The 12415-nt window shown below is 37.3% G+C and overlaps 1 protein-coding gene across 3 annotated transcripts in view; it reads left to right on the top strand.

Moving 5' to 3' along the window:
* Positions 1-12415, top strand: part of LOC121932564 (MAM and LDL-receptor class A domain-containing protein 1-like) — a 97039-nt gene that overhangs the window by 28591 nt on the left and 56033 nt on the right. For all 3 annotated transcript variants that reach the window (XM_042471265.1, XM_042471264.1, XM_042471263.1), the window contains exons 5-6: positions 3354-3479; positions 5356-5419. In XM_042471265.1, coding sequence (XP_042327199.1) covers positions 3354-3479; positions 5356-5419 — 190 coding nt within the window. The remainder of the gene's footprint in view (positions 1-3353; positions 3480-5355; positions 5420-12415) is intronic.

Below are 12415 nucleotides of genomic sequence, written 5' to 3'. Positions count from 1 at the left end.
TGAAAGTGCTTTTCTTCATTTGGATTTTGCTAAACAATCACCCTGGAATGTTTGCCTCTAGTTTTTTGCATCACTTAACTTATATGTAATTTAGACATTGCACTGTTGCTAAAGTCTGGAATCTAATCCCTGTGTTCCTGGACTCTCATTCGGAGCAGCCCTAGCCAGCATAGATATTGGTTGAGAATGCTGAGAGTTGTAGTTTAACACTATCTGAAGGCTCACACAATTTCCACTTCTCAGTTAGGCTAAAGTGTGTAAAATTTTAGACAACCACATTGTTATCCAAGAGCATTCAATACTAAATTAAATACACTCTGTGTGTTATTTCCACAGTTAAAAGTGATTGTTAACATACAAGTTTTGAGTTGCATTGAATATTGGTTGTATCTAGTTGGTGATAACATGGTTCTTTTTAATACTTCCATACTCAGACAAAGCTTTCCTAATATGAAATTACTTTTTTCAAAATATAATTGGTCAGTGGGAGAACTCAGACCATAGATGCTTGAACAACAAGGATGAGTATAAATAATCTCAGACAATGCTAGACAATGTTTCATTAGTTAAAGTAAGTCTCCTAATGACTGAATGTTGTTAGTTTCCAGAAGGGTAAGCACAATCATTCAGGTCACATCCCACGGATCCGGGATCCCATCATGAATTAGTTGGCGGCTAATACATTTCTTGCAAGATTATCCCTTTAGAATTTTTTGAGATTAGATGATGTGAGAGATTATAACAGAAAGCTACAGCATGACAATATGCCACTTAAAAAGTAATGTACATTGTAGGCATAGTATATTTTGCTTTGAGCAACACAGGAGAGTACATTATTGGAGAGAAACACAGGAGAGTAAATTATTGGTACTTTGATAAATAATTCCATTTTGTGTAGCTATTGAGCAGCTCGAAGGGAATGGTTCTGCTTTACATTTGTATAAGACATTTTCATCCAGTGATATAGCATTGGTACTAAATTAAATACATCTGGATTATAGTATATGTCTCTCTTAGTCTGAAATTCAATTATCCTCATATTTATTTGGTTTCTTTTTTCTTTGTAATTCTAAGAATGGAAGAAGTAGATATACACAAAAGAAATTGATGTCTTATTAACCAACAGGGACTTTTCAGGCCTGCCAAATACTACAGAAAGATAATAAAGATATTGCTATGCATGTTCATATAATGAGTTGTTATGATTCGATTCCCACCTTGGCCATGGAAACCCACCGGGTGACCTTGGGCAAGTCACACTCTCTCAGCCCCAGAGGAGGGCAATGGCAAACTTCCTCTGAAGAAACTTGCCAAGAAAAACCCATGATGCATTTGTCTTAGAGTCACTATAAGTCAGAAAGGACTTGAAGGCACATAGCAACAACTTCTTAGACAAACTGAACTAACCAACTGCATACTACAAGCCAAATGAGCACTTTTGCACTCATACAGAATTTTGTACCATAGCACAATTTACAAATAGCCTGTTCATTAAGATGTTAATGGATCCTCAGCATCCTCAGGATTCACAAATGCATATATATGACTTTGTCTGCTAAGCATTGTGTGCATGTGTGAAACAGATATACATATCAAACCAAATGCAGAGATCTTTCAGATCAGACCATACATTTTAATGGAGTCAGTTCACGGCAAGTCATCAAGAGCTGAGCAATCAAATGGTGTAAACCATCAGGTTTGTGATGGGAAAGTGTTTTTTATTTTATTTTTAAGATTCTACAGTCTTGAACAAAGTAAGTAAATCTTTATTGAATCAGTCTGCCAACTACAATTAAAAAGAAGAAACAAAACCCAAAGAATGGGGAAAAGCACAGAAACAACATCGTTAATGAGGAAACATACTGACAAATGAGAAAATATAAAATATAATATACAAAACAATATATATAGATAAAAAAGCAATTTTTCAGTTTAAAAATTAAGAAAACCAACCCCTTTGAAACACTGAAATGCCCCTCAAGAAACTAAAAGTTTACCTATGAGCCATCTTGACAAAAGTAACATACCTCTTGAGACTCATGGGAAGAAAAGCACCTTCTGCAAGAGTTTTCAAGGCCTATGGGATGTTTTGGAGAACTAAAGTGTGCACAACAATGGGTACATTTTAAAATCTAAATGACTAAATTGTGCACAATTGAAAAACTACATAAAAACACACTTTAGTCAATTAGGCAATTGTGTAAAATGCATGAATAAATTGCAGACTAGCAAAGCTGCATTCAGATATGAACAGGTTTCTATGTACCCTCCCTAGGCATACTCACATTCTTGTGAAAAAATACAAGGAAAAATGAGAAGAAAGTGAAGGATTTGGGAAATTATAATAACATTGAGACTGAGAGATTTTCATATTCCTTCTTTTATCTTCACTGCAACAATCACACAGTTGTGGAATATCTGTATAGAAAAGGTATACAGATTTCTATACACATAGACAATATATTTGGTTGAGACATGTTTGTTTGTTTGTTTACTGGAAGACTTTTTATCCTCCTCTTTGAGAATGGCATACTAATATGAAAGGACTAATATGAAAGAACAGGGCTGATGAACCATACTGGGTACAGGGACTGGAGTCCCTCTTGCAGTCTTGTGCTGGTAGGACAACATTTGGAAGGGTGGTCACACCCATAATTGTCATTGAGTCCCCAATCAAATTACTATATAGAATTTTTTCCATCTGATGCTTTGCTCAGCAATCCAGTCTCACTTCTCTTTTTACCCTGAGTGTAAGAATTGCATCATGTAGGGAAATCTCTACAGTTTTCTGATCACTCATTGAAAATATGAGGAGAAATTCCTTTCCCTATTCCACATACCCTACTGAGATGAGGGTTAAGTATACCCTGAATGGGGAGGCTTAGATATTCTTTGTCAAAAATAGAGAATGCGGGACATATGCTTGTATATATTCAGGCCTGTTACAGACTGCCAAAATAAAGCTGCATCGGGTCTCTTTGGAGGTATGCTGTTTAAATGATACATGCATCCTAAGAATCCAGAAGCTGCACCAAAGCTGCACTCCAGTGCTTAGGAATGGAGTGTGGCTTTGGTGCGACCTCCAGACTCTGCATCATTTAAATAGCATACCTCCAAAGAGACCCGAAACAGCTTTATTTTGGCAGTCTGTAGCAGGCCTCAGTACCAAAATTTTTACCCATTCATAGAAAAGTGAATAGAACTTGAGGTGAAAAGAAAGATGAAGAGAAACAATGATTCAAAAGCACTACAGTATGTATAGTGAATAATTAAGTATACATCTTACTGACATGTTGTTTCACTAAATAATAAGAATCTCTCCTCTCCTCCCCCCCACTCCCTCTTTCATTTAGCTATTAATGATTGCTTCAATGGATCTTTATTGTGTCTGTCGACAAATAGCTGTATTCCAGTCTCCCAGCGCTGTGATGGTGTCATAGATTGCATTGATTTTGCTCCTGATGAATCTAGCTGTTCAGGTAATCTGACAAGTCTAATCAAAGTTTCATTTGTAATAAAGGCTAACTAGTTTTTATTTTGCATGGACAAATTATATAAAATATGCAGAGCAGGCTGTGACAGAATGTATTTGATTTTTCCCCAGAATAATATTTATACAGTGGACACTTGTTATACGCTGAGGTTTGGTTCCAAGATCTCCCATGGATAACAAAATCCATGTATGCTCAAGTCCCATTAAATATAATGATATAGCATAATGGTGTTCCTTATAAAAAATGGAAAATCAAGGTTTGATATTTGAAATTTATACTTTTTTAAAACATTTTCAAACCGTGGATGCTTGAATCCATGTATAAGAAATCCATGTATAAGAAGGGACAACTGTATATATATTCTTTTTCCCCTGCTCAATATATTGGTTGTCTGGGGGATGTTACATAGAGGTTTCTTGCTATGTGAAATGGAATTACACTTATGCAGGTGGATACTATCACATAAAATGGAGCACATTTTAAAATCAACAGTGACTTGCCTGAGAATACCATGCAGCTTGACTTGCCTTCTCCCACTAATATTTTTCAGAGTCCTTTCTACTACCCATCTTACTATAGCAAGGTGCACAGTAGGTATGATGAAGGCAAAGGGGAGCAGATCACAAAAAGGAGGGACAGAGGCAAGAATTAATGTAGCTGCTTCGTCTCCCAGTTCAATGGCAAATTGCAAATTTATAGGGGTTTGGTTTGCAATCTGGCAGAACCACTGACAAATTGTAAATGTTACATTATAATTTATTTCTTGCTTGCTGCTGTGCAGGTAATGGGAGGGGCAGAGGAAGACAAAAGTGTGGAGTATATACGACATACCCATGGGCTATGCATATACATTAATATAAGCAGATCATGTTCTCAAAAAAACAACAACTCACTGACGTTGGTATTTCTAAGATACACGTTCATATGTACATAGAGCAATGAGATCATATGATCATTGAATAAATGGGTGGTATCTGAATTTGTATTTCTTACCTTGGAGTATAAGTCATTTTGTTGCTGTTGATTTCAACACTAACATGTAAAAAGTGAGAATGTTATGTGCACTTTACAGTACTTTAATTCTGTTGCCATTGGCCTTGTTCCTTTTTTAAAAAAACAAATAAGCAATGTTCTTAAATTTAACTTGTTACTGTTGAAATCAATAGGACATGAACATTTTAAAACTTAGCATATTGATTACTATGCCTAAATGCAATTGTTAACCCCCAACTAGACTAGAGACTAGACCTGTTAAATCAATAGAAGTTACATAAGTATTGATTTAGCAAGTTTGCACTGATCCATTGAATCTACTCTAGTTCAATCCATCCATCCATCCATCCACCCACCCATCACTTTCTTTACATATTGCCTTCCTCCCAGACTCAGAGCAGCTTATAATAATAAAATACATATAGTTAAAAACAAACAATGCGGACCTGTGTGATAGGAGAAGTTGTATAGTTAATGGTATATGATGTATGTGTATATGTGCCTTCAAGTTGCCTGTCAACTTATGGCAACCCCATGAGTTTCATGGAGCTTTCTTAGGCAAGGAATACATATTGATTTTTGAAAAGTATAAAATATAAACATCAAATGGTAATAGGAAATTATTCTCTAAATCGGATCTTGAGGAACATTTTGCTTTCTATGTTCTTGAAATCCAGTCCCTATCAGCCCTAGACAGCCTGGCCAGTGCTAAAGTGCAGTGGGAATAATCTACATCTGAAAGGCAAGAGTTTTTCCTCTTCTCTACATGATCAATCCAATGACTGTGTTTTCTATCAAATATGATCAAGATTTATTGATCTATTCAAGTGACCTTGACAATTACTTTTCTTTAAAAACATATTTCTAGATTGTCCTGACTCCTACTGCAAAAACGGAGGAACATGCAACAAGGAACAAGTTCCCATCTGCCAGTAAGTTTTGCTACTGTCCTCTGTTTTATCTCAAGGCTGATAGGATTAGCTGGTCAACCCACTTTGCACTTTTCAAATTACATCCTCTGTTTCTAAATTCCCTTTCCTTTCTTTCCAAACAGCATTTATATCACCATAGAGTACCAGCCAGCTATGCAAAAAGGTATCACAGGAATGGCAGTAGGCTTAGAGCAAAAATAAAAATAAACAAGGGAGGCACAGCATACAAAAGACCAATAATTCCCTTGCTAAAGACTACAGATAAACAAGCTTGTGCCAAGCTGTTATATTTTGTTTCTTACCAAAAAAATGCAAAGCAAAAGTGGAAAGGTTCAGGATCATCATTACACAAGAGCCACTGTTGATAGGGAAAGTAAGGTAAAGGGAGCATGTGTTGAGAGGAAAATAAAGAAAGAAATTGGGGTGTGTGACAGGGAAAATGGGACAAATTGGACAGTTGGGAAAGAGTGAAAATGGGATGACAGGGAAATGGGATGGTTGGAAGAGATCTCTGTTTCTGTTTATGATTGTGGGTATTAAGCACATATCCTCCCACTATCCTGATTTGACAAGGATAGTCTGGATTAATCTTTTACTAAAATATAAACCTTTTACTAAAAAGGGAACCATTCCCTGGTGAAAGGCAAGAGTATTATTTAGTCCTAGAAGGCCTGACCCTTCTCTACTCTCTCATCCATCCAGTCTTTAGTGTGAGCAGAAACAGGTATGCCTGCTGGAATTTTGTACATTCTTTGGTGTTATTTTCCTTTGCTTCATTCTTTACATCCTTTGTTTTATGCACTTAAGTTTTACCCTTGACTTATCCATGGGTCATATCAAAATCCATAATCTCCATGCCCAAACCTACCCTTGATTTATACATGGCGTCGATTTATAGTCGAGTATATATGGTATTTTTTATTTCTTCTTGCTTGAAATTACAAAACTAGGTCAGCATGGATGCTATTTAAAGTTGAATTTTCTTGGTTTGATTACAAACCTGAATGAGGTTGAAATGTCAGTTCAGAGAGAAAAGAAAACCAGCAAAGGTATTAATGGAAAACATGATTTTAACTTCAGTGCTTGATAGTTTGTGGAGAAATAAATCTATAATTTATTATTTTTCATTGCCTTTTGCATGCAGAAAATCTACATGGATACAGGATGTTTGTTTACTACTTACATATTCATGTACTCTCACTGTTATGTCTTACCTCAAATCATTATGCTGCATCTAATACTACAACCATTTTAACACTAAAAATGGCTGATATTACACATGCAAAAAAAGCAATAAAATGCAGTAATCAGTAGAAAACCAAAGTGATAAATATTATCTTTTAATGATATTTTAGTAAAAAAAAATGTGGACCAGGCAAAAGGAACTAATGCATAAAAGTACTATTCTATAATACAATTATATCACTGTGTTTGTTGACAGAAGCATGTTTGTAGATTTGGGTCTAACTAAGAAAAAGATGCTACTGGTAGGACTGTTGATCCTGGAAAAGTAACCCTTTTCTTTTTTAGGGAAATTGCCTGATTGAAATAATCTTTACTCAAATTTCTCAATTACCAGTAAATAACCAAAGAAAAGGATCTCTTTCCTACCACTACCACACCAAATAAAGATGTGGAAATCCAAGCTGCATCTGTGATGAAAATTAAGTTCTCAGTAGACATGGACAAAACCAGAGAACTGAGCTTGGGGCTCTGAGAAAGCTGAGACAGCATTTGAGGGAATCTGTGTGTCCCTAGAGAGTTGCCATAAGAGCAGCAGAATATTTCTGTCTGTTGAAGCACTTAGTTGTGCCCTAGCTATACTTAACCTATACATGTATAAACCAGCTTAAGTATTTGAAAATATCAATACATTTCTATTGACCTCCTTCCAAAGAAAGCCCAGATCTAATAAGCATTGCATCTCAGCAACTACTTGCCACTCTAAGCATCAGGGTAAGGGTATCAATAACTTAATAGCTAATTCCACATTATAGTTAATTAATTTTCATAAACATAAGACATTATAAACCTTTGGGAAATAAAAAAAAAAGTGACAATTACCCTATGTATCTTTCACCTTGGTCTTAACCAGAATTTGTGGTGCACAATCCCAGTGCAGTCAGTGGGCTATAGTTTTAAAAATGTGTTCAGGCATTAGAGTAAAATAGCACATAATGATAGATAAATGCTATTACTTTTAAAAGATGGGATGAGACACTCCTGATATTAAATATCAGTACCATTTATTTTATGGTACACTAAAGTATGTTGAATAGTGAGCAGCAACTACCTGTGAAATACATTTCTAGCAATCATTCCATATAATCACGTTTTTTAAAATGCACAGAGAGGATCATCAAATGAATTCAAATAATGATTAAACTGTTAGGAAGCAGCAATCCTTTCTCAGACCAATGATTAACAGAAAGGCAGGCTATATTTCTTGAGTAAATTTTAAGTTGTGAACATATTTACTCAAATCCACTTGTTTGAGTGATTTTTTTCCCTGGAAATTTAATTGGTAGAGGGAAAAATCAATAAAGGTTTTCAAACATGATCCTTCTCATTACTGTCCATATCATTAAAGCTTTGAAGAACTGAAATGGGCTGCCTCATCTTCCTATCCTGTTTGTTTATGTTTATGCCTGGCACATCCAGTTCCTAAGATTTAGGAGTTTTTTAAAAATAATGAGAGAAAGATGCCGAAGGGCTGAAGAATCCTTGAGGTCTCATTACTCAGTACTGTATATAATTTTGTAAACAGCTTAAATAAACTAAAGGCACTGTCTGATCGTAGAAGCTAAGCAGGGTCAGCCCTGTTTAATACTTGGATGGGAGACTGCCAATGAATACCAGCTGCTTTATTTCAGAGGAAGGAACTGGCAAAAGCATCTAGTATTCATTCCCTAGGAACGTCCTATGAAATGCAGGGGTTCTCCATAAGTTGATGGGCGATTTGAAGGCACAGACACATACATAGCGTTATAAAGAATACCCCAATCACTCAAAATAGGTGTTTTTTTAAAAAAAAACACTAAAGAATGTTCTTCAGTACAAAGAATTCAGGCTCATGTTTTTTCTGGAATTGGTTGTTGTTGTTTTGTTGTTGTTGTTTTCCTTCAAAAATTTTCTAACTTATGGTCATGGGATTTTTCTTGGCCAGATTTGTTTGGGGGAGGGTTACCTTTGCCATCCTCTGAGGCTGAGAGTATGTAAGTTGACCAATGTATTTCCATGGCCAAGCAGGGATTTGAACTATGGTCTTTAAAGTCATAGTCCATGCTGGCTCTCTTCAAAAACTATAGAAAGTAACCTCTTCCTCTGTTCAGGGTGGGTTTGTTTCAAAAATGGAAGCCCATTGACCAAATTTAGCCTACTAGTCATCCTAGACACAATGCTTTGACCCAGATACTTTCCAGCATAGTTGGTAGCAGGGTCAGTTCCGCTGTACAAAGAAGTTTAAAAAGTTCTTTCTTTCTGAAGTAGTTTCAAAGTCAAGCCCAGATGCTGATGAAAGTGATAGACATCTTTTTGTATTGGATTTTTAAAGCTGAGGGGGAGAGGCGTTAACCCCTATTCGGAGAGTAACCATAGCAGCACATTCTAAATATTTCCTTAGGCGCTCCTGCTTGTATTTTATCAGCCCTGTCGGATTATGCAGTATCAGAGCCAGAGTTATTTTTAGAACCTGATCCAAATAATTGAATTTTTAATGCAAAAGTAGTGCAAGCCTGTTCGACAAGGAAAGGAAAACGTTAGAGAACAGGGAAAATGAAAGAAATTCAAAAGCCTTGGAAGATGACAGAGGCTTGGAAGGCTGAGGTTTGCAAATCCTTTTCCATGCTCTGGGGTTGGTTATATCAGTACTTGGGATGCTGAAAACATAGTGGGGGTTGTCTGATAAATGGCCTGTATTTTCGCTTGGATTCCCACAATTTTAAATTGTGCCCAATGAGGCAAAAGCATAGACCTATTTATAAGATGGTATGTTTCTCCTGGAAGGAGGCAGATGACTGCCAGTGGCAGAAGGAACAGAGTTTGAGTTTGCATCCAAAGTGGTCCATTAGATCTTGCAACAGCTCTCCTCCCATGGTGTCTTGCATCTTCATTCACTAGAATTAAGGTGTGGAACAATGAGGCTTAGGAAAAGACACAGAGGTTCTAAGAGGACAAATTGTAAGCAGGTTTTATTGCAAAGATTCAGTTATGTTTTATAAAGGCTTTCTTTTTTCTTTAAAAGGAAAATGTTTGAAGTCGACAAGAAGGCTGTTTTTGTGAAAGGAGGTGGATGGCTTGTTCTCATTGTAAAAGAGAAGCTTAATTCATTATTCAGTATATTACTTTTTTGCAGCTATAGTAGAAAGTGGAGGTGAGCATTTAAAAATGTGGAAAAACATTAGAGATGTAAAAATGACATTTTCATTCCTTTTACTCACCTTTTCCTATGGATTGAAGCAGGAAAAAATAATAAATAACACAACACATCAAATGACAACAGTTAAAAGAGTATATAAAACAAATACATATTAAAATCCATTAATAAATACTGTAAAAACCATAATTTTAATGTAATTGGGATAGGTTGAGGATATCATGGACAGCTAAAACAACAAAACAAATGGCTCCTAGAAAAGGTAAAGTTAGAATGTTCCCTGGAAGCCAGTATGACTAAACTGAGGCTGTTATACTTTGGCCACATAATGAAAAGGCATGACTCATTAGAAAAGACAACGATGCTGAGGAAGGTGAAGGAAAGTAGAATGAGAGGAAGACCACATGCCAGATGGTTAGACTCAATCCAGGAGACCATGGGTCTGATGTTAGGGCATGGAAAGACGCACTGTGTCCACCACAACCACCTACTGAGTTGAACCACATCGACAGGACGCCAGGGAGAAGGAATCTGAAGAGATGTCTGCAAAGGTATTCTGGCCAAGAAGGAAAATAATCCTTCACCACTGCAAACGGCCCTTAAGCTCCGGTTTGAGAAATAACGACAAGGCACTTCAAGCCTTCATTCTGCACGAGGCTTTAATAAAAGTTACTTTAATAAATAAATTATTTGCCAACCAAATAACAACAAAACAGAGAGGCAGTTACTCTAACACCAACTGTCATAACTGACACACTCTCTCAGAAGGACTGACAGCATCAACATTCCATAATGCAAGTGTCATAGAGAATCATAGAATCATAGAATCATAGAGTTGGAAGAGACTGCAAGGGCCATCCAGTCCAACCCCCTGCCATGCAGGAAATCACAATCAAAGCATCTCCAACAGATGGCCATCCAGCCTCTGTTTGAAGACCTGTAAGGAAGGAGACTCCACTACACTTCGAGGGAGTTTGATCCACTGTCGAACATCCGGACGTTCCTCCTAATGTTGAGGTGGGATCTCTTTTCCTGCAGCTTGCATCCATTGCTCCAGGTCCTAGTCTCTGGAGCAGCAGAAAACAAGCTTGCTCCCTCCTCAATATGACATCCCTTCAAATATTTAAACAGGGCTATCATATCACCTCTTAACCTTCTCTTCTCCAGGCTAAACATCCCCAGCTCCCTGAGTCGTTCCTCATAGGGCAAGGTTTCCAGACCTTTCACCATTTTAGTCGCCCTCCTCTGGACACGCTCCAGTTTCTCAATGTCCTTTTTGAATTGTGGTGCCCAGAACTGGACACAATATTCCAGGTGGGGCCTGACTAAAGCAGAATACAGTGGCACTATTACTTCTCTTGATCTAGACACTATACTTTCATTGATGCAGCCTAAAATTGCATTGGCTTTTTTAGCTGCCGCATCGCACTGTTGACTCATGTTCAACTTGTGGTCTACTTGGGCTCCTAGATCCCTTTCACACATAATTTCATTCAGCCAGGTGTCCCCCATCCTATATCTGTGCTTTTCATTTTTCCGCCCTAAGTGCAGTACCTTACATTTCTCCATGTTGAATTTCATTTTGTTAGCTTTGGCCCAGTTTTCTAGTCTGTTCAGGTCCATTTGAATCTTGATCCTGTCCTCTGGAGTATTAGTTACTCCTCCTAATTTGGTGTTATCTGCAAATTTGATAAGTATGCCCCCAATTTTGTCCTCCAAGTCATTGATAAAGATGTTGAATAGAATTGGCCCGAGGACAGAGCCTTGTGGGACCCTACTGGTCACTTCTCTCCAGGATGAAAAGGAGCCATTGTTGAGCACCCTTTGCGTTTGGTCGGTTAACCAGGTACAAATCCATGTAACAGTTGCCTTGTCTAGCCCTCATTTTACAAGCTTATTTGCCAGAATATCATGGGGAACTTTGTCAAAGGCCTTACTGAATTCAAGATATACTATATCCATAGCATTCCCTTCATCTAACAATCTGGTAATTTTATCAAAACTGTCAACTGCCACTGGAACTGTAATAGGTTCCGCTACAGCTCTATCTTGTGGTCACATACATGTCATTTCCTAACATCTGAGGCTGCAGGACCTGAGTAGGGAGGTAGAGGATAGGAGGGCTTGGAGATGTCTCATTCATAGAGTTGCCATGAATTGCAGCTAGCAACAAAGACCTAATGGAACAGACTGGTCTTTACTTCTGATTTAAACTCAGATAGTGTCTTGAGCTGAAAAAATATCTTCTGACGGGTCATTCTGCAATCTGGGGGGCATCCAAAGAAAATGTCTTCTGGGTTACAGTCAGTCTAGTTTTCGATGACTGAAGTAGATGTCTTCTGGAGGACTTGAGTGCATGGGGTGGATTATATGGAAGAAGGTGATCCTGTAGGTAACCCAGACCCAAACCGTGTGTGGGTTTAAAGGCAATAGCCAACACTTTGTACTTTTCCTGGAAAATAATTCACAAATATATGTAGGTTTGGTCATGTTCATTTGTGTCCATATGATTAGAAAAGGGAGAGGGAGAACCTGGCATTCATACTTTTCTCCCAGTGACCGAAAACTAAAAGATATGCACAAATTCTATGAATCTAGAAACAAGACCAAGAAGGTCTTGT

Source organism: Sceloporus undulatus, chromosome 6 (assembly GCF_019175285.1).
Source record: "Sceloporus undulatus isolate JIND9_A2432 ecotype Alabama chromosome 6, SceUnd_v1.1, whole genome shotgun sequence".
In the NCBI taxonomy this organism is placed as follows: domain Eukaryota; kingdom Metazoa; phylum Chordata; class Lepidosauria; order Squamata; family Phrynosomatidae; genus Sceloporus; species Sceloporus undulatus.
Note: the sequence above shows the minus strand (reverse complement) of the source record. Positions and strands in the feature narration are given on the sequence as shown.